Here is a 24,409-nt window from a genome sequence, read left to right on the forward strand (position 1 = left end):
TGTCTCAACGGCTCACAATTTATAAATCATTATATATATATATATATATATATATATATATATATATATATATTATATATATATATATAGCCAACAATATATATTGCTAATTTTAATGCCGTATCGCATATTGATCCTATCCCTTAGATACTTACGTCTTTCCGAAGGAAAGCATTACAATCTTGTCTCCGGAGTCTATTCAATTGACAATACATCACTTGACGCTGGAGGACGATGGAGATTATACTTGCTTTCAAACGTCCGGCAAAAAGAATAAAGTCATCGATCGTCAGCGTGTATTTGTTGATTGTGAGTATAATGCTTTTTTGACATTTGTGCAATTAATTCTATGTTGTTTTTTTTTTTGGTTTTACAACGCTTATAACATCAGCCAGCCGGATATAACGTCCTAACACACAAACACGTTTATTGATAGAATGAAGTAGGCATCACTCGAGTCTTTGTTATTGTTTTTGCCATCCGCGTTTTTGAGTAATTGGATTCAATAGTCTGATGTCACGTCGCCCAGAAACGGCGGCCATCGTGGTTCTAAACAAAGAAAATCGGTACTTTTTATTCTTCATGCTGGCTAGAACTTATCATATGTCTTGTGATCAGAATGTGTAAAAGTAAAAACATGATCAGATTTATAATGGTATTTTCCCCCTCTGGATACGCTTTTATGCTCGTCGGCGAAATATTTCATAATGGCGTCCGCCATTGTTCCGATAGTTTAGAGCCAGTTACTAAGTTATCGTGCGTCATTACGAGGGAAGTGACGTTACGACTGTTGTAGCGTATTCTCACTAAACTGTATAAACCAGACTATAAAAGTTGATGGTTACACATAGTTAAGTGTGTTGGTTCGTTAGCGAAATGTTGCAACGAACTTCTTAGCCAAGTGCATATAAAACTATCTATAGATAGTATGCGCTTGGGTAAGAAGCTCATAACATCGCCATCCGGAAGTATAACGGACCAACTGTGTGTTACCATGGACGTTTATAGTCGGGTTAATACAGTTCAGTGAGCATTACTCATAAACGCGGATGGCAAAAAACAATAACAAAGACCTGAGTGACGTCATCTTTGAACTATCCATACACAGTATGCGCATGGCTTAGAAGCTCACAACATTGTCATTCTGAAGTGAAAAGATAGTATGCAGATGACGTCATTCAGGCTTTTGTTATTGTTTTTGCCATCCGCGTTTGTGAGTTGTTCTCACTAAAATGTATTAACCAGACAATAAAAGTTCATGGTTACACAGAGTTTGTGTGTAGGTCCGTTATACTTCCGGATGGCAATGTTGTGAACTCCTTGGCCAAGCGCATTCTATCTATAGTCTGGTTTATAGATAGTATGCAGATGACGTCACTCAGGTCTTTATTATTGTTTTTGCCATCCGCGTTTGTGAGTTGTTCTTACTAAACTGTATTAACCAGACTATAAACGTTCAGGGTTACACAGAGTTTGTGTGTAGGTCCGTTATACTTCGGGATGGCAACGTTGTGAACTCCTTGGCTAAGCGCATTCTATCTATACAGTTTAGTGAGAATTAGTCATAAACGCGGATGGCTTAAAACAATAACAAAGACCTGAGTGACGTCAACTTCGAACTATCTATAGATCGAACGAAGATGACGTCAGTCTCTCAAGCCTTTGTTTTTATATTTTGCCATCCGCGTTTGTGAGTGATTTTCACTAAACTCTATTAACCAGAATATGAAATTTCATGGGTACGCATAGTTTTGTGTGTTGGTCCGCACTTCATCTTTGTTCCAGGATTCCACATTGCTTTTTGCATAAACTACCAAACAAGTCATAGGAAATGTTTATGGTTGAAAAATGTTTTCAACTTCTTCAGGCAATATAATTCTTGCCAAAATGCACAGAAACGTAGCCATGATAGAAATGTTTTTATATGCTCTTGTCTCGCTGCCATAGGTATGTGTCTTAATCGTCGAAGTGATATTTTTTTCATCTAATAAATACTACTAATTTTCGAGTGAAAATTAGCTTGTGTAATTAAGCGTTAATTCATCTATCCAAAAAATAAAGTGATGTCAATTGTTATCACTATCATCATCACTACCACCATCGCCATCATCATCATCATCATCATCATCATCATCATCATCATCATCATCATCATCATCATCATCATCAGCATCATCAGCATCGTCATTTTTATTGTAGTGAACAATATCATTAATCCTGAATATAATAATTGCTCTTTACTTACTGCCATCAACTGCTCAATAATTATTCGTAGTAAAACTATACTTAACGCCACTTCAATCGCACTGCCTATAGATAGTATGCGCTTGGCTAAAAAGCTCACAACATTGCCATTGTATAACGGACAACACACAAAACTGTGTGTAACCTTAAACGTTTATAGTCTGGTTAATACGGTTAAGTGAGAATTACTCATAAACGCGGATGGCCAAAAAAAAAAAAAAATAATAACAAAGACCTGAGTGACGTCAACTTCGTTCTATCTATATTATTAGACAGATCGGTTCAATCTTTTTTATTTATATACCAAGTGATTGTTTATTTCTCGTATAGATAGAATGCGCTTGGCCAAGGAGTTCACAACATAGCCATCCGGAAGTATAACGGACCAACACACAAACTCTGTGTAACCATGAACTTTTATAGTCTGGTTAATACAGTTTAGTGAGAACAACTCACAAACGCGGATGGCAAAAACAATAACAAAGGCCTGAGTGACGTCATCTGCATACTATCTATATCACCCTAAAGAAATGATTGCAACTCCAATTTATTTTGTGGCTTTATATTACACAGGTCCTGACGTATTTATCACATGCATTAATAATTACACAGCTTTCAATGGGTTTATGACATTTCATGCAGTGCACGTACAGGGGATGTGATTTGTTTTCAATTCACGCACATGTAGCAGAATAACAAATATTCAAGACCCGTGCATAACTAGTGGCCGAAAGCTAGTATCGATGTTATGCGTTTATGTATAATACTCACACATCCGCCAGCCGGATATAAGGTACCAACACACAAAACCATCTATAACCTGGAACGTTTATAGCATGATTGATGTAGTCTAGTTAGTGAAAACTAGTCACCAAAATGACTGTCTAAAAACAATTACATTGAGCTGAGTGACGTCAATTTCGTCTCTCATATTTTAATAATCAAATTAATAGGGAAGGAATATGTGATGGAAAAAATAACTGCTTCCTATTTCATTGGAAGCGCAAAAGTACCTTTCCGGAGTTGTGTGTGTGTGTGTGTGTGTGTGTGTGTGTGTGTGTGTGTGTGTGTGTGTGTGTGGAGGGGGGGGGGTTTACATATACCTTGTGCAATTCATCTTCTGGTGTCAGAGTGATGGGATCTTTTTTTTATTTTTAAAGTTAAACGCGGATCGTCAATAAAGATTATCCATCCTCACTCTTTAGCGTCCCATAGACTTGGCCTTTTCATCCTGCTACTGAAATAATGATGCCACCTATTATTATTTAACCTATTCATTATTAGTACTTCAAAGTACTGGTTACATACAAACTCCCAAGGATTTAGGAACCAAAAGAGTAGACGGTTTGTTGTCAAGACTTTTCTTTCCGATTGTTTGAAAAGGATGCATAGGGACATAAGCTTACAAGAGACATTTTCAAGAGCCAATCATTTTGTGGCTGGCTAGAATGAAACACGAAAAACATTGAAAAAGGAAAAGAGAAAGAAAATACAAACGAAGTTATTAGCCTAGATCGACGTGTACTTTTTTTGAAGGTATGATAAAGCAAATAGTTATGGGCTGATTGTTGTAATGGAAATACTCCCTAACCAACGCAAAACAGTGTCCATTACATACAACAATATTAAAACAAGCCCATAATGGCATTCGGCTATCATATCAGATCTGCAAATATGTGCACATCGTCCTAGATCAATTCTTGTTATGAAATTGTTTAAATAAAGAAGAAGGTCGCCATTATTATAATACCGTATTATGATACCATTAATATAATAGCGGGGAATTTTTTCAACACAATATTTATTTATTTAATTAATTATTTATCTATTTAATTAACAATTCATGTCTTTATTATAAACCATTTATATGTTTATATAATATTATATTTTCTATTGATGATACCAATGTATTAAAATGATGCGCTCTTGATTAAAGGGCAAACAAACAATTTCTGAAACTTCGGCTCAAAACAATATGATACCAGGATGAACCAAATGCCAAAAATAGATATTTATATGGTTAAAATGATCCGACAGGTAAATTTCTAGAATTTTACTTTAAAAACTATAATATCTATCCTTCCCATTACACTGATATAAAAAAAAGCATACAAATTCAATGTTCATAATACGAATCATCCCAATAATATAATACCATTATGAGGCGATAGATTATATATTTTAATTGATAAAAAAATAAATTATTTAAAGCAACAAATTAGGAAGTAGGGCATGTGTAACATCTCAAATAGCAGAGTGAAAAATATAAGAATAAAACCATACAAAAAATATCTGCCTGCTTCGACAGTTGAGGCAGGCATGTTTATAGATTGAACGAAATTGACGTCACTAAACTCTCTGTTATTGTTTTTAGACAGCCATTACGGTGGTTACTTCTCACTAAATCATAATATATATCAAACGTTCAAAATTACACACAGTTTTGAGTGTTGGTACGTTAAATCCGGCTGGCGAATGTTGTGAATATTTTACCTAAATGCATAGCATCAATTGAAAAGAGAGAGAGAGAGAGAGAGAGAGAGAGAGAGAGAGAGAGAGAGAGAGAGAGAGAGGGGGGGGGTTGTTACTTGTAATTTTCTCTCTGATTTGTCCTGCGCTGCTTCAAACACCTCTTTTCAGATGTTTATAAGTATTTACTGGCATTTCAGATCGACCCAAGCGAGTTGAGTTCATTGATTGTCTGGTTTACAACTGGCAAAACTTAACGTGCAGCTGGTCACTTGGAGTGGACTTTAAATATCCCAATTATGTTGATGTTATACTAAAAAATGGGTACGTTTTCATCCATATAACCATAATCCCGCTATCATCATCATCATCATCATCATCATCATCATCATCATCATCATCATCATCATCATCATCATCATCTTTATCATCATTATCATCATCGTCGTCGCTGTCGTCGTCATTGTTGTTGTCCTTGTTATCGTCATACTCCTCGTCATCATAGTACTCTTTGTTCTCGCTGTCGTAGTCATCATCATAGGCATCATCATCATCATCATCATCATCATCATCATCATCATCATCATCATCATCATCATCAGCGTCGTCATCGTCCTCCCCATCAGCATCCTCCTCCTCCTTCTCTTCCTTCTCCTCGTTATCTTAGCATGAAGCATGTATAACTTTTCGACCCATAACATTTTGTGTGCGTTTATTTCATAGAGCCACGAACTGTCCAAAAGAGCCATCGATGAATTACAGGCGCTGTCCACACTTATTGTCCAAGACCTCGGGTGGATGGTCCAACGACGTATACTTACATGCAAACATCTACTCCATGACAGTGGTCGTGCAAACAACAAAGGGTGACGAAATCCTTCAGAGCATAGAATCCCCTCGGTTTAGGATCCAAACAAGAAATTACGGTAAAGTAGCTTTAAAGCAAACGGAAAAAATAGTTCTTCAAAGCTATTAGGTACATGGAGACGGAGTTTATCCCGGTTTCTTAAATTAAGTTGAGCTTTTATATAGCGCAATATCCACTAAATGTGCTCAAAGCGCTTCACAAGGGGTCCCTGGCCAACAGCAACATTTCACATTTAGGGCGGGACATGACATTAGACGATGTTACATCTTTTTCGGACAGAGACAACGCTGTAAACGGCCAGGTACTCATTTTACACCTGAGTACGGTGAGAGAATGTGAGTAAAGAGTCTTTTCCAAGGACTCAGCTATGCGCCGAGCGAGGCTCGAACCCAGGACCTTCCGATCCGAATGCGAGTGTCATACCACAAGACCACATAGCCGCGTGAAACGCGCAATCGCAATTGCTTGCTACCTTTTGAATAGGACGCTAGTCTATCGCAAATATTTTTTTCCCCGCCAGATCTAAGGGATCCAGCTAACCAATCACTGCAGGATGGCAAGGGAGGTCAGAAAAAATCTCGACTGCACCCGGATTCGACCTTGGTCAGTTTGCGCGTGAAGCGAGTGCTCTACTAACTAAGCTTTCGGGACCCCTGAGCTATTATGAATTCATATCAAGCATTAATTAAAATAGCAGCTATTTTTATCATCTTGCTTAAGCATACAGTGGTTTACAGTTTTGTGTAGTTTTTTAGTAATGTACTCGTAGATAATTCGTTTCCCTTTTCGTGATTTTACACAATATTTAGAAACATTCTGTACTCTCCATTTCCGAATTATGGTCGTAATATGAATAATAGTGTGTTGGTACTTTATATCCGGCTGGGTGCTATGAGAGCTTTGACTAAACGCATTGCATCACTAGAGCTATTTAATTATTTTTGTTTACGAAAGTCAATGATTCTCTGACTCAGAAGTCATAAGTTTGACCATGAGTCGAGGGATTCTGATTTTACGAAGTTGAAATTGTCTTGTATTGGTCTGTGAGATTTATGTCGCGTTTTATAATACCCAATTAATAGTCAGATATTTACAATCGCCTATATTATTATGCATAAACTGTTGGTTTAAGATAAGTTGTAGATTGGATATTTATTTTGTATACAAATTATACCATAATTCAACAATGTTTTTTATATTTATTGTGCTGCTATGTGATCTAGTGGTATAACACTTGCCCTAGGATCGGAAGTCCTGTGTTTGAGTCCCGAGCGGCGCATAGTTGAGTCCTTGAAAAAGGCCCTTTACTCACATCCTCTCGTCGTACTCAGGTGTGAAAATGAGTACCTGGCCGTTTATAGCGTTTCTCTGTCCGAATAGAATTGTAATATTAGTGCCTAACATGTCTTGTCCTTTATGTTAGGTGTGGTATCTTATTATACTTTGACAATGCGTTAACCGCAAGCTTAGTCATCGGCCTTACCCCCAATCTAATAAGAATAGAAGTGAGTCAACTTAGTTGACAATGAACGAATGTAGGTGTGTGTAAGTCAGTCAGTGTTGAATCATGCATCTATCCTGTTAAGTCGCATATTAAAGTTATCTGTATTTCACCATCGTCTCCATTTTATATGTTGTTCATTATTATTTGGTACACAGAAAGAACCCGATACATAACGTAACACGTAACGCTTCATGTTAACTGATTCTGTTGGCTTTGTGCTTTTGAGTATGTTGAGTGGATATTGCGCTATATATAAATGCTCAAGTTCTTTTTAATATAATCTACGCTAACACACATATACACATACATACACACACAAACACACACACACACCTACACACAAATACACACTCGGGTTACGTAGAGGATGAAAAAAAAAAGATATGTTAATTATTGAATACCAAGGCAATTACTAGTTTCTTCGGGTTTTTCTCTCTGCAGACATAAATTCAAGAGAAGCAACGACTAGCACGGGAACGATAGAAGTTTTGGCGAACTGTGAGTATATTATCATTGTAGCCCCTAGTTTAGAGATGATTAAAATTGTTTCCTACTCCATTTTCAATTACTGTGCGCAACGATTTATAAAATATTATATGCCATATAGCAAAATCTTCAGAAGACAAAATATTTGATGCCATATGGCAAAATCTTAAGGAGACAAAATATTGATGCATTATGGCGAAATCTTTAGGAGACAACAAACTATGTTATGCTATATTGCGAAATCATTAAGAAACAATAAATAAGTGATGCCATATGGCAAAATCTTATCTTCAGGAGCCATAAGGTAAAATCTACTGGAAAAACGGCAGTGTGTGCTTTGCTTCGTAACAGCTGTAGATGTTCAACAGAAGTTTTCGTTTTATCATCGCACCGACACTGCCAGAAAGTTAAGTCAAAACATAAAGCAATGACCACCAAAAGAAAGTGGACAGTGAGCTGTTTCCAGTAGTATAATCAATTGAATCATGATAACATGATTCATTTAAAATGACTTATCCATAGTAAAACACACCAACAACCTATGTAAAATACAGCATTACGAATTAAGAAATATTTAACAATTATCGACTTTTTAAAACAGTACTACCCTGAAAACTCTTGCTTCATCATTTTGTATTTTCTATAATAGATTATTGTAATTCGCTTTTTTAAAAAAAACTTTTCAAATTTCTCCCTGCACAAACTGCAACGCATCCAAAATCATTGTGATAGGATCATCCTTATGAGTATGCAAGGCACGTTTTATCACTTCACTGGCTAACTGCTATTGAATTAAGACTGAAATATAAAATTGATACTAAGCTGCTGCAAGCTGTGGATTGTAAAAAGTAATAAACAAAAGTTAATATAACAGATTTAAACCCCCCTCCCCCCAAAAGCAACACAACACACAACTGCAGGACTAGCTATGTTGCCTTCAGCAAGTAACCTTGTCGCTGTTGAGAGGGCGTCTTTGACTACATTAACGAAACACATTTTTAATTTGAGAACCACCTGGCACCTTTCATACCCACTTTTCAGATCTTTATCTTTAATTTTGACAGTAAATCGATGGATTTAGGTATTAATCCCTAGCTCAATTTGTAGTGCGGCATACGGCTGCTGCCTGGATCAATCCAAGTCGTCCTTTGGAAAAGACCCTATAGAAAAACTTTCCCTTTTTACGTCATAATGTTGCAATACTATTATCATATTTTGTTGCTGTTAAATTGAATTCGTATTACTTTTCCATCAAACTTGCCTTACTGTAATATGTTTTGTTTTATATCACTGTAAAGCGCTTAGAGCCTGTGACAACGGGGTAAAGCGCTATGTAGATTATTATTATTATTATTATTATTATTATTATTATTATTATTATTATTATTATTATTATTATTATTATTATTATTATTATTATTATTATGTGTGATGGAAATTTTATCTTTGTCTATTTTTATTTTGTTTTATTTAACAACGGCATTGCCTGAGACATTTGGATAATGAACGTATAAAAAATATCACATCCTTTCTTTACTCTAAAATGTGTCCAATGTATTGATGTTTAGTGATATCACGTTATATTTCTTTCTTTTTCTTTTCATTTAGTCTTTCATTTTGATTTATCCTGCGTTTTTGGTTGTGATGGGATATTTTATCATGACTTTGTTGTGTATATTTTTTTCCCAATTCTTAAAAAAAAACCGAATGGGTATAGAGCCAGAGCAGTTACAATGCCACCATTCTCACATGCTAATTGTAAACAAATACTATGAAACAAATTCAACACGTATAAAAATAAACAGATTATTTTCCTTTAATGAGGAAATATAATTTAGTTTATAAAATGCTCATAACGGATTAAGAATTACACGTTGTCATGACAACGAATGCTAGATAAAAATGGAGCCGCTATTGCTTTTATTACGCTCACTAAACGTTTTGATAATCATTTCAGTCAAAAGTATCTACAATTGTGTACAAATTAAACAATTCAATTGTGATGACATACGAGCAGACTTGACATGAGCCAAATACATAGTAAAAAACTTGAACATTCATATAGGGCAGTATCCCCTCGACGTGCTAAAAGCGTTTTTTAAAAATTATCAAATTAAGAAATTAAGGAGCAGGCACCGGTGCACATTTAAGATCTGAACAACTGTGTATGAAAGGTGCCAGACAAAGGAAGAAAGAAAAATACAAGAAAAAAACCATCCCACATTATTTTGGGCTGGGTTTTTTTGGGGTTTTTTGTTGTATTTTTCTTTCTTGCTTTGGCTGGCACCGTTCATACACACTTGTTCAGATCTTTAAAAGCGTTTAACAAGGGGTCCCTAGCCAACAATGATACTTAAATTTATACGTAGGACGAGACATGACACCCGTTAGGCGATATTACAAATTTGTTTCGACCAGAAACAAGACAGTTAACGGCCAGGTACTCATTTTACAACTGCGCACGGTGAGAGATTGTAAGTAGAGAGCCATTTCCAAGGAATGAACTATGCACCGCTCAGAGCAGATCGCAAATCAAGGACTTTCCGATTCGAAGGGGAGTGTCAAATCACTAGACCACATAGCCGCACAAAAACTAGTTGTGGAGGTTGTGTGTGTTGGACCCGCGATCTCCAGTAGTCGGTGAGAGAGAGAGAGAGAGAGAGAGAGAGAGAGAGAGAGAGAGAGAGAGAGAGAGAGAGAGAGAGAGAGAGAGAGAGAGAGCTCTAATAATGACCTGAGTTAGAGACGATCTTTTTTGGGATCGTGGATAACTCATACGGTAGAGTCACGCTCTCACCGGCTAGGCGGGTTGTCGTGCCAATAAGGTCGCGGGTTCAAACCCCCATCACCGCCGCGAATTTTTTTTTTTATTCTCTATTGTCTTCTGGTACTTTCCTACTCACTTCATCTCTTGTTGTTAAAAACTAGCTGCAAACTTTAATGTTTACAGCTGTGACCACTCGTCTCAGAACGGTAATTATCGGGACAAACCTAATGGTTAAAACTCAAATTCAAACCGATTGAAGTTAAATGCCATAATCAATAAGAGTGAGTGGGGGTCTCAATAGCTCAGAAGGTAGAGCACTCGCTTTATACTCAAAGGAACCGAGATCGATTCCGTTGCAGTCGTTATTTTTTTCAGACACCCTCCTCTGTTCTCTGTCCACCCAGCAGGATTGGCGGAAAGTACTTTGCGATAGACTAGCGTCTTATCCAAAGGAAATCAAGCTACCGAAACAGGGTTAAAGTCCGGTTACATTGACTGAAGGACTGCTACCACAATGAGAGTGAGTTTTGTAAAACTTTCAAAGGCTTTAATTTTTTAATTCTGATATTTTTTGGCTTTAAACCGATATTTATTACAATTTTTATCGCAAGATAGTGAAGAAGAAATCATAATCAAAATTATTTCTTTATAATGTTTCAGTAATACCAGCACCAGTTGTCCATTTTGAAGCCATTGTGAAGAACAGTAGTTGCATTCAATTAAACTGGAAACACACATCGTCAAAAAGGAGGGAAAAATCCTACCTTGGATTTTATGAAATCGCCGGATCTAACCAATGGCAAACGGTAAGAAATTCTTGTGTGTCTGTCTCACCAGTCCTTCAATACTCTGAAAAAATAACCCACATTTTTTTAAAAATCGAGGATTTCATTTTTAAAAAAAGATGTAGTCCTTCATAGTCATTTAACCCATGGGTCCGGAGTTTATCCCGGTTTCTTTAGCGTGAAATGGACAAGAGTAATAGCTTGCTATCCTTTGGATAGGACGCTAGTCTTTCGCAAAGTACTTTTCCCCAAATCTAACAGACTCAGCTACCCATTCACTGTTGGGTGGACAGGGGGTCAGAAAAAATCTTGCGTGTGAAGCAAGTGCTCTACGTTACACACTGAGCTAGCCCCCCCCCCCCCCCCCCCTGAGGATTTCAATAGGATTATCGATAATCAGCAAATCTACGGTTAGATCTCTAGTTGATGCAAGATGATTTTTTGGAATAAGTTTTTTCTTGTATTTTTCTTTCCTGCTTTGTCTGGCACTGTTTCGTACTTACGTTTTCAGATCTTTATCTTACACCAGTGTCTGGTGTTCCCTATTTTGTTACATAGTCCTGCTAGTGACTTTTAGGACTTTGATAAAACCCCTTCCATGGTCTCATATGTGTCAGTGCATGACATAATCAGTCGGAAGGTGAAAATTTTGAATTTGCATTCTTTCCCCTATTTCCTGAAAGAATACGCTCACCAGAACATTTTACTCTTTATTTGAAGTAAGTCAGATGGTTTTCATGAAGTTAGGGTCAGCTGTAAGGAAAGGTATCCAACAACTTTTTTTTCAAATTTCATACTTTTTCAACTTGACTAGCTGCTATAAAAATATTTAGAAGTGAAATTAAGCTTTGATATTTCCGGAAGTGGTACAAAAAGGGGTGATTTAATCACTTATGACAAGCACTCATCTTAGATAAAAATTGATCTAACTAAACTTGGCAAAATCTCAGTTCAAACCTTTTCACTATCCGACTGATTATATCGTTCACTTTAACATATTATCATAACTAGGGATAAGGGATGGAAACATCACACCTTGAAACAAAGAAACATGGGTAAAAACTGTGGCTGTGATGCGATGAAGAATTTGTGGAACATAATATGGCACACTCCTCCAACGTGACAAGAAAAAATATATAAATAATGAATATCTTTTTCTTGACTCTAGATGCAATGGTGGCCACATCTATAAATGTGAGCTGTCTAATATCTAATATTTGTCGTTGTTTTTATGGATAGAACGAAATTGACGTCATTCAGCTCTTTGTTATTGTTTTAGTCTGCTATTTTTATGGGTAGTTCTCATTAAATAGTATAATTCATTTTTTTTAAAATTACGCCCTTCCGCCATGGCATCATAAGATAATCTCGCCTAGGCACTCCACGAAGGAATATAGATAATCCATCAAATAGGATGTCTGATGTCAACAGGAATCACCCATGTTGTCCAAGTGAGCAAATTGGGGGTTAATAATCTTTCCCAAGGAAAAAAAAACGAAAGTGCCTGAAACAAGACTCGAACCCGGGGCCTACCAGATCACAATGCAATACATTAACCACTCCCCCCTCCCCCCCCCCCCCCCCCCACCGCCATCCCCAATAGAATTCATCAAACAAACTATAAACGTTTAAAGTTACACATTGTTTTGTGAGTTGGTAGGTTCCGGCCGACGGATGTTGTGAGTTTTCTAACTTAACGCATAACATAAATTCTGCGCCACCGTTGACATTATCGCCCACGGAGTTCGACCTGACATAACGGTATCTAGTTTGAGAGGGTGATTGACATTTGAAATCTAATCTCTTTAAAAAGACTTAAGAATGTTGTCAATAACACCAAGTGTTGACTTAAACCCAACTCAGTCGGTTGTGCATATTATATCATAGCTCTTTTGAATGCATGCTTATCGATTCACAAACTTACATGTTGTCGCGTTTACCGTCACAGCTGACAATTATTTTTCAATTATGGCCTTTGAGATTCTACTCACTTTTATTTATTGTATATTTTGAAGTATGTTCTTTAAGCAACTAATAAAGTCGGATGGTTTTAATTATAATTTTTATTAAATTATTAAATTAAACTGAAAGCATCATCAACCGTGACAGTTTTTTTACACCAAAAACTCGTTACCAACAGCAAACAAAACTCATTTCGGTATTAATTCGATTTAATCATAATTATAATCATTAAGAGTTACATAGATCAAAAGACATTTAAATAACACGGTATTTTTGGAGATATGAATATACAGTAGTTTATTTCAAACTAAAGCAAATATCAAATTGACACATGGATATGTTTGAGTACACAAAATCATATAATACAAAAGCAAAAGGCAAGTTGGAACATAACTAAGTTTTCATGCAGACGTGTCGATCATAAGCATTATAAAAAATAAGAGAAAAAAAAAATCTCATCCATCCCATCATGCACAACATACTGCAAGAAATGGAGTTCCCTGTCACCTGTATTATTGAGAGCATTTACTGTCTCAACATTTTCTTTTGGTATTAAAATCAAGTCCATTCCATATCCTGACAGCACGTTACAATAAATGAGTTATGTTGAATATTGCTAGAACATCTGGTGATAAACATCTTCAAGTTATCACCTCTTGTGAATGTAACCAAAAAAATAAAATTAAAAAATTGCGTATAACCAATGTTATGCTGACAAGAGACAATTTTATTTAAGTGGATAATATCACCTCTTTAACTCCTGTACTTAAGTGATGGCAGTTTCATTTTTTTCTTTTAATCTATCTTCATATGATGTTAAAACCTGGCAATTATTTAGCTGTTCGTCTCTGGACGTTTTCCAAAACTACTGGTTTTTATCGTTTGAAAAGAGGACACCAAATGAAATTTCAGTATTCCAAAGTAGTTCTCACTACAGATTTATATAGTCTAAGCAACGTCTATATATTTAAGACATCTGAATAGAATGTCATCCTCCTCCTCCTCCTCCTCCTCCTCCTCATCATCATCATCATCATCATCATCATCATCATCATCATCATTACCGTTATCATCATCATCATCATCATCATCATCATCATCATTACCATTATCATCATCATCATCATCATCATCATCATCATCATCATCATCATCATCATCATCATCATCATCATCATCATTACCATTACCATTATCATCATCATCATCATCATCTTCATCATCATCATCGTCATCAGCACCATCATCATCACCACCACTATTATCACACCACCAGCAACAAACCACCACCATCACCACAACCAACACCAAGATAACATTCATCAGCACCAATATCATTGCTACAATCACCACAACCTATATAAAAAAAATAATTCTCCATAATGTTATCAGATCAACATGTCATCAGTACATATAAAAGACAACTGGATGAGCATATCGTCAGGTGATATCTACCCCTACAGTATGAGCACTGTAGTGTGTCATCTCACTCCTTACACCAGCTATAATTTCAACGTGTCAGTTTTGCCATACCCTGAGGGATCCAAGGGCAATGAAATCCACGGGCATCGCAGCGAATGGATTTCTGTGCCAGCTACAACCAGTGAGGATGGTAAGATATGTGTGGGTTTTTTTGTCTTGCAAATATTGAAATTTAAATTGAATAAATTGTTTATTGTTGGTAAAAATATATATACTTATCTTTTATACAAAATAAACTAAAACAACAACAATAAAAAAATAAAAAATAATAGTTAATATATATATATATATATATATATATATATATATATATATATATATATATATATATATATATTTACTTTAAAAATATTATTACATATTATTACATATGAAATATACCAGACAAAGCAAGAAAGATCACTGGGATGGAACCTCAGACATTCTGATTACCGGTCAGACGTGCTACCATTATAATATCTGAAAGGCTCCCGATAGTTGGGACAATTTTAATTCCTATATTCTTCACAAGGGTACGCATTTTACGCTGTAATACTCGCTTGCATCGCACAACACAAACATTTATTATGTAAATGAATTTGAACCATGCCCCATTGTGAAGTATAAATGTGAATTGGATTCAATAAGCGTAACGTCACTTCCCTCGTAATGACGCATAGTAACTTAGTAACTGGTTCTAAACTATCGGAACAATGGCGGACGCCCTTATGAAATATTTCTCCAACGAGCATAAAAGTGTATCCAGAGGAAAAAAACCCATTATAAATCTGATCATGTTTTGACTTTTACACATTCTGATCACAAGACATATGAAAAGTTCTAGCCAGCATGAAGAATAAAAAGTACCAATTTTCTTTGTGTAGAACCACGATGGCCACCGTTGCTGGGCGACGTGACATCAGACTCTTGAATCCAATTACTTTAACTTACACTAAAAATTATATTTTTGAAATCTGGTTCAACTCGACATGATAACGAATTGGGACTGTGGGTCAGATTTTAGTATTCTTATTGTTCCTTTCTGTATAACAACAAACAAAGAAATCCTGAGAATTTATTTGATTTCATTTGATAAAATTGGTGTAACTTACCGCTTTTCTGTTGTCCAACTAATAACATTAACAACAATAAAATCAACAACAACAACAATAACAACAACAGCAATAATAATAATAATAATAATAATAATAATAATAATAATAATAATAATAGTAGTAATAATGATAATAATAACGATGACAATGATAATAATAATAATAGTAATAATAATATAATAATAATAATAATAATAATAATAATAATAATAATAATAATAATAATAATAATAATAATAATAATATATAATAATAATATATAATATGATGATGATGGTGGTGATGATGATGGTGGTGATGATGATGATGATGATGATGATGATGATGATGATGATGATGATGATGATGATAATGATAATGATGCTGTTAATACCACCAAGAAGAGGAAGAAGAAGAATTGTAATCGCGATAAGAATATAACCACTGCCACTGCCACCACCAATATCATCATCATCATCATCATCATCATCATCATCATCATCATCATCATCATCATCATCATCATCATCATCATCTTCTTCTTCTTCTTCTTTTTCTTTTTTTCAATTTCTTACTTTACCGTCACATTTCTAAATAACCAAAATATAGTCTTTAAATTTTTTTTTTTTATCTTGACAGTGCCCGGTATTTCCCCACCACTGTGTCAAAGCTGTTACCATATAGAAAGATGTGATTCAAACAAGCGACGCGTCAGGCTATATTGGAGGGTAAAATCAATAATCAGTTCTATTTTGAGATGCCTTATAATTTGAATTCTTTTATTATTCATTGCGTAAACCTGCAACAACTCATGTCTTAGAGCTGTGTGGATATTTTTGTTTTGTATTTTTATGTATTTATTTATTTATTTTGGAAGAGAAGAGTTTTATCTGAAAGTCGGATTTAAGTCAAATTGTATTTAACGTGTTTAAGTACATATTTGCTTTTAGAAAACATCAAACAAACCTTTTTAAAAAAAAAAATAACACCACTTTTAAAGCGCTTTATGATATTTATTTTCCGCAGCCATAGCGTATGTCGAACTATGACAATATCAATAGAACATATCGTTGCCTGAGTGCCATAGGTAATTGATGATTCGCCCGTTTCTAGCATTAATCAATCAGAATATTATTACTTTCCATTTACCCGTTTCGTCCCCTTAACTATTTATTTTCAGTCAATGAAAAAGTCTAAGTTATCCTTAGTATATATATGTCAACTACACAATAAATAGGCCGGGTCAGGTCCAGAAAGTATTTATAACACTATTTTGACAATTAATTGCATCGCACCACCTCAGAATACTTCATACTATGCATCTTTTTCAATCATCTGTTCTAAAATTATGAGTAATTTTAGGGATCTGTGGGTTGTTGGCTTTGAGTGATAGGCAACTATTTAAGGTGGCTATGTGTCCTCCGTACACGGTCATCGATTGATTTCAGTGGCCAATTATACAATAATTTTAATTTTTGAGTCAAAATTAATACCACTGAAATGTTTACTCCACTAGTTTTAGGAAAATATAAGATAACGGAAGTACTAATATCTCGAGACTTATATTTACCATTAGATAATAGTAAAAAAAAAGGCATCCATATTAATTGCTGGAAAAGCTTAGCAGCAAGAGGAGAAAACATCAATTATATCCAAAATTAATGTTTTGAGAAAAATGCTTTTGAAGATGGTTTTTTTTTTCGGATTTACAACTCATAATGACACTTTGCAGTGGCCGAGTGGTGAAAGCATTGCACTATGACCCGGAAAGTTCCTGGTTCGAGCTCTGCTTCAGCCACTTCCGTTTTTTTTCCTTTGGCAAGATTATTAACCCCCGATTTGCTCACTTGGACAATATGGGTGATTCCTGTTGACATCAGATATCTTGTTTGATGGATTCCTTCATGAAATGCCTAGGCTATGGTATCTAATGATGCGTAGCGGAAAGGTGTAATTAAAAAAATAATCTTAATTTTTAACTTCAGGAAATATAATTGGTAAACGTATATCACTTGTGATTCATAAACATCATTAAACGAAGAGGGTGGTTTCAGTGATGTTATTTTTATAGTTTCGGGTTTTTGGGGCATTGTCACTTCTGATAACTCAGATAACGATATTTGACATCTGGGAATATATAATATTATGTTGAGATAGGACGTTACTTATTCCATTAGTAATCATAAGTTGACATTTTCATCTGAAGTGGCAATCATAAAGTAACCTAAAACACAACTTTTGAATTCTTCTTTGACCTAATTATGTTACGAATAGAACGGTTATATGTAAATGTACAGCTTATATCTGATTTTAAAAAGTTGTTATACCATGTAGCGTGTATTATTTCCTCTACCAAACCCGAGGCAACGCGTTATTTGTGCTAATAACAATAATAATATTATTAATAATAATAATAATAATAATAATAATAATGATAATAATAATGATAATAATAATAATAATAATATTAATAATAATAATAATAATGATGATGATGATGATGATGATGATGATAATTATTATTATTGTTATTATTATTATTATTACTATATTATTATTATTATTAATTATTATTATTATTATTATTATTATTATTATTTTTTTTAACCATTAATATATTAATCCAAATAAGTTATGAACTAGCACATATAAGAAGCGAAGGCATAACAAAGTTATGATCGAATCTTGCTAAGCAAACATTTATTTCCCGTCATCCCTAGTTATTACCTTTCTTAGAAAAGACGACGCACGCAAAACTGGAAAATGGCTTTTTAAAATTAATTAAACGATAAACACATATGTTTTTCATATTTAGTTGATTTTTAATCTAGGATCAATTTTACTCCGAGATCAATTTCATTAAAATTATATTCAAGACAAATCATGAACTTTCCTTCAAGTCTGAATATATACGCATGTTAATGAACGTATTTCCTTCTTTCAAAATACTGATGCAGATGTGTGTAGAAGAAACCTTCTTGGCATTTCCCTGGTAATATCATGGACAAGATAGAAATCTTGTTTTTAAAATATTTAATACAAATTATATATATAAATATATATATATATATATATATATATATATATATAATATATATATATATATATATATATATATATATATATATATATATATATATATATACGATCATCAAGAGATAAGTCTGCCCCCCCCCCCCCCTCAAAAAAAAAAAAAAAAAAAAAAAAAGAAAAAGAAAAAAAAAGAGGAAAACGACCGTTAGGAGAGGGGACAATGTTTCGAACTCAGAATAGCCTATCTCAAGATAAATTGAGCTGTTTACTTTGCCACTTTGCTACACCAAATCACAAATCTCAATATTTTATTTTCAGGAAACTCCAAAATCGCTGAGACACGGAGTGTTCCAAAACTATTCATTACAGTTTCTAGATAGATATGAGAGCGTTCTGCCCAATGCAACCAGCACCGTTATTGATGTACCGGATGCCTCGTGCAAGGTCAACCTGACATCTTTCACGATTGTTGGTTCATCAGAACCATCGGTCATTACGATTCCTAGAGGCCCGGCATCAGGTAAGAATCGATATCTTCTGATAAATTTCTCATTCTCATTTTCTATCTGTCTAATTATATATCAATCTAATTATCTATCTATCTATCTATCTATCTATCTATCTATCTATCTATCTATCTATCTATCTATCTATCTATCTATCTATCTATCTATCTATCTATCTATCTATCTATCTATCTATCTATCTATCTATCTATCCATCTATCCATATATCTATCTATCTATCTATCTATCTATCTATCTATCTATCTATCTATCTATCTATCTATCTATCTATCTATCTATCTATCTATCTATCTATCTATCTATCTATCTATCTATCCATTTATCTATCTATCTATCTATCTATCCATATATTTATCTGTCTATTTATCTATCTATTCATCTATCTATCTATCTCTCTATCTATTATAGTATTCTCACAGCTTATTTTGCCTGCAATATAGATTCCACAGTTATATTCACTGTGTCATAAAAGTTCTAAGTAAACCAGGGACTCGGGGAAGTGTAAACCTGTGGAGAGTGAACCTGGGACTATGGGAGGAGGAGGGGGTTTCTTTTTTTATGAAACCCGCCGAACTCCGTCAAAACCGACTAACGTTTTGGGAAGTAGACAGCAGTGGGAAGTGAACAGGGGACTCAGGGAAGTGGAGTGAACCCAGAAGGGTACATCTTTTTTTTTTTGAAACCTCGCGTAGATCCACGTTCATTCTCTACTGGTATCCACTTTTCATATATCTCTGGTTCATTCCCCATTGGTACCAACCTCCCATATTCTCGGCTTCACTTTCCACTAGTATATACCTCCCGTATATCCTCTTCCCAAAGTCCCAGGTTCTACTACTACTACTACTACTACTACTACTACTACTACTACTACTACTACTACCAAGATATGAAGTGAGTAGAAAAGTGCCAGAAGACAATAGAGAATAAAAAAATTTTTTTCGCGGCGGTGGTGGGGTTTGAACCTGCGACCTTATTGGTACGACAACTCCGCCTGGCAGGTGAGAGCGTGGCTCTACCGTGTGAGCTATCCACGAACACAAAAATATTCGTTTCAAACCCAAAGTCATTTCTAGATCCCTCTCTCACCCACTTCTTGAGATCGCCGATTCGTTCACCACCATCGCGAAGTAATTTTGACCAGCAGTTAAGCTTAATAGCCAATATTCTCATCACAAACATATAACATAGAAACGATTGAGACATTGAGTATGCTCCGGTGTTTGGGGTGAATTTTTAATTCAGAAAAGTGAGTGGAGCAGGCACTTATGTTGGTAACAACAAGATATGAAGTGAGTAGAAAAGTGCCAGAAGACAATAGAGAATAAAAAATTTTTTCGCGGCGGTGGTGGGGTTTGAACCTGTGACCTTATTGGTACGACAACTCCGCCTGGCAGGTGAGAGCGTGGCTCTACCGTGTGAGCTATCCACGAACACAAAAATATTCGTTTCAAACCCAAAGTCATTTCTAGATCCCTCTCTCACCCACTTCTTGAGATCGCCGATTCGTTCACCACCATCGCGAAGTAATTTTGACCAGCAGTTAAGCTTAATAGCCAATATTCTCATCACAAACATATAACATAGAAACGATTGAGACATTGAGTATGCTCCGGTGTTTGGGGTGAATTTTTAATTCAGAAAAGTGAGTGGAGCAGGCACTTATGTTGGTAACAACAAGATATGAAGTGAGTAGAAAAGTGCCAGAAGACAATAGAGAATAAAATTTTTTTTCGCGGCGGTGGTGGGGTTTGAACCTGCGACCTTATTGGTACGACAACTCCGCCTGGCAGGTGAGAGCGTGGCTCTACCGTGTGAGCTATCCACGAACACAAAAATATTCGTTTCAAAACCAAAGTCATTTCTAGATCCCTCTCTCACCCACTTCTTGAGATCGCCGATTCGTTCACCACCATCGCGAAGTAATTTTGACCAGCAGTTAAGCTTAATAGCCAATATTCTCATCACAAACATATAACATAGAAACGATTGAGACATTGAGCTTAACTGCTGGTCAAAATTACTTCGCGATGGTGGTGAACGAATCGGCGATCTCAAGAAGTGGGTGAGAGAGGGATCTAGAAATGACTTTGGGTTTGAAACGAATATTTTTGTGTTCGTGGATAGCTCACACGGTAGAGCCACGCTCTCACCTGCCAGGCGGAGTTGTCGTACCAATAAGGTCGCAGGTTTAAACCCCACCACCGCCGCGAAAAAATTTTTTATTCTCTATTGTCTTCTGGCACTTTTCTACTCACTTCATATCTTGTTGTTACCAACATAAGTGCCTGCTCCACTCACTTTTCTGAATTAAAAATTCACCCCAAACACCGGAGCATACTCAATGTCTCAATCGTTTCTATGTTATATGTTTGTGATGAGAATATTGGCTATTAAGCTTAACTGCTGGTCAAAATTACTTCGCGATGGTGGTGAACGAATCGGCGATCTCAAGAAGTGGGTGAGAGAGGGATCTAGAAATGACTTTGGGTTTGAAACGAATATTTTTGTGTTCGTGGATAGCTCACACGGTAGAGCCACGCTCTCACCTGCCAGGCGGAGTTGTCGTACCAATAAGGTCGCAGGTTCAAACCCCACCACCGCCGCGAAAAAAAAAAAAATTATTCTCTATTGTCTTCTGGCACTTTTCTACTCACTTCATATCTTGTTGTTACCAACATAAGTGCCTGCTCCACTCACTTTTCTGAATTAAAAATTCACCCCAAACACCGGAGCATACTCAATGTCTCAATCGTTTCTATGTTATATGTTTGTGATGAGAATATTGGCTAGTAAGCTTAACTGCTGGTCAAAATTACTTCGCGATGGTGGTGAACGAATCGGCGATCTCAAGAAGTGGGTGAGAGAGGGATCTAGAAATGACTTTGGGTTTGAAACGAATATTTTTGTGTTCGTGGATAGCTCACACGGTAGAGCCACGCTCTCACCTGCCAGGCGGAGTTGTCGTACCAATAAGGTCGCAGGTTCAAACCCCACCACCGCCGCGAAAAAAATTTTTATTCTCTATTGTCTTCTGGCACTTTTCTACTCACTTCATATCTTGTTGTTACCAACATAAGTGCCTGCTCCACTCACTTTTCTGAATTAAAAATACTACTACTACTACTACTACTACTACTACTACTACTACTACTACTACTACTGCTACTACTACTACTTACTACAACTACTAAATAAAGCACTTTTTTCTCCAAATCTTTTTATTATGACTGTAGGAGACTTAACTCCAAAAAGATTCAAGGTGGAAACAGATGCTAATAAGAAACTACCCTTGACGTACTATCTAAGTTGGAATCTTCCTTCCCACCTGCCTTTAGATGCTAATATAAAGAAAATAACGATTGTATGGTGTTCGAAAGGAGAGGTGCATTATGTATGTAAGGTGAGTTCCTTTCCATCTCTATGTTCGGCTAAGTGGTCTTGTGGAATGACACTCGCTTACGGATCAGTAAGGGAGGCAAAAAAAAAAAAAAAAAAAAATCAGCGAGAAGCCTAACATTAAAGTTGTCGGCATTATGGAGATTGTTAATGAAGAACATTGTTCGTGGTACTGCGGTTGTTAAATTTGCCGTTTGTAACATGAAACCTTCAAACACGACTTTATTGTTACCAGCCAGGTAAGCAACTTTGGATCCATTATGAATGTTTACTTCCAATGCCATAAAACTATTGAAGTCCACTATATTATTGTCAACTTGCTGACCTTTATTCAGATTTTCAGCTATATTATATTGAACTATTATTAAGCTGAAATGCTGGCTAACAAACTTCGCGGTGTTTGTGTGTTGAACCCATGACCTCTAGAAATCGGGGAGAGCGGTTCAAGATAAACATAGAGTTTGATACCAATCTTTTCGGAGTGGTGGATAGCTTTGACAGTAGCGCCAGGCGTTCTCGTACCAGTAAGGTATTGTCTTCTGGCACTTTCCTACTTAAATTCATTTCTTGTTGTTATTATCAACATAAGTGCCTGCTCCACTCACTGTTCTGAATTGCACTGTTATAACTTGCCGATTCTCACACGGACTCTTCTTTTTATATTAAAAAAAACTGTAATGATATTTGGATAAAAACGTGTCTAAATCTAGATCTAGATATCTGATGATGTTGGTGAAGATCTGAAAAGGCGTGTATGAAACAATGCCAGACAAAGCAAACAAGAGAGAAAAATAAGAAATAAAAACCATCTGAAAAAAAATCAGTTTTCCTCGACTGAGGATCGAAATTCAAATCTGATTATCTGATGACGTTGATGTGAAGCAGAAAAAAACCCAGTAATAAAGACTAATTATTTATCTATTCATTCAGAAATATATAACAGTAACAAAGCAACAAGCTATATCCTGCAAATCAATAATATAGTCAACTGAGCATTATGCTCCCTGTTAAAGAAAAACCTCAAAAAACGGGAGCATTTATATAGAAAAATATCCTCTAAACGTGTACAAAGGATCACTTAAATATGTCGGACAAGACATAACACCAGTTAGGCTATAACATATTATTTTGGACTGCGACAATTCTGTTAACGACCAGGTAATCATTTTTCACCTGAGTACAGTGAGAGAATGGGAGTAAAGAGCCTTTCAATGACTCAACAATGTACCGCTCAGAGCGGGACTCGAACCCTGGACCTTCAGATCCGAAGGCGACTGCCATACCACAAGACTACATAGTCGCACAATATTCCTTGAATTAGATCTTACCGTTCTTGAGGATCCAATGCAGGAACTAAGGTTCAAATGATGCTGGAATGATGTTCTCATTAACAACGCTACTCACTCCAATTGTACTAGCCATAATAGGGAAAAACAATCTTAACATCAAACTCTCTATTTATTTGGTTCCTAAATCCCGGGGAGTCTGTATGTAACCAGCCCTTTGGAGTACTAATCATGAATATGTTACATAAAGATGACTTAACTTTTTCAGTAGCTGGAGGTATAGGCAGATTCCTAGGATTACGGGACGTAAAAGAGCGAGGATTGCTGATCTTTATTGACGACCAGCATATATTTAGATTAGAAAACAAGATGCCTTCACTCTGACACCTGAAGACGAGTTACATTACGTATGTATCCAGTCCTCAGGAAGAGTGATTTTACATTTCCAAGGAAATAGGAACAAGTTCTTTGACATCACACTTTACTTCCTTATTTCCTTTACTGCAGGACCAAATCAATTGGAC

At 35.7% G+C, this 24,409-nt stretch overlaps 1 protein-coding gene across 7 annotated transcripts in view; it reads left to right on the forward strand.

The window, feature by feature from the left end:
* The window catches only part of LOC144974619 (uncharacterized), an 88,491-nt gene that overhangs the window by 55,065 nt on the left and 9,017 nt on the right, over positions 1–24,409 (forward strand). For all 7 annotated transcript variants that reach the window (XM_078917695.1, XM_078917721.1, XM_078917712.1 and 4 more), the window contains 10 exons: positions 148–309; positions 4,914–5,037; positions 5,437–5,639; positions 7,527–7,583; positions 10,999–11,144; positions 14,478–14,697; positions 16,280–16,368; positions 18,992–19,193; positions 22,437–22,603; positions 24,393–24,409. The exon at positions 24,393–24,409 is cut by the window's right edge and continues 155 nt beyond it. In XM_078917695.1, coding sequence (XP_078773821.1) covers positions 148–309; positions 4,914–5,037; positions 5,437–5,639; positions 7,527–7,583; positions 10,999–11,144; positions 14,478–14,697; positions 16,280–16,368; positions 18,992–19,193; positions 22,437–22,603; positions 24,393–24,409 — 1,387 coding nt within the window. The remainder of the gene's footprint in view (positions 1–147; positions 310–4,913; positions 5,038–5,436; positions 5,640–7,526; positions 7,584–10,998; positions 11,145–14,477; positions 14,698–16,279; positions 16,369–18,991; positions 19,194–22,436; positions 22,604–24,392) is intronic.

This window comes from Berghia stephanieae, chromosome 1 (assembly GCF_034508935.2).
Source record: "Berghia stephanieae isolate SIO BIC M18660-M18661 chromosome 1, UCSD_Bste_1.3, whole genome shotgun sequence".
Taxonomy (NCBI): domain Eukaryota; kingdom Metazoa; phylum Mollusca; class Gastropoda; order Nudibranchia; family Aeolidiidae; genus Berghia; species Berghia stephanieae.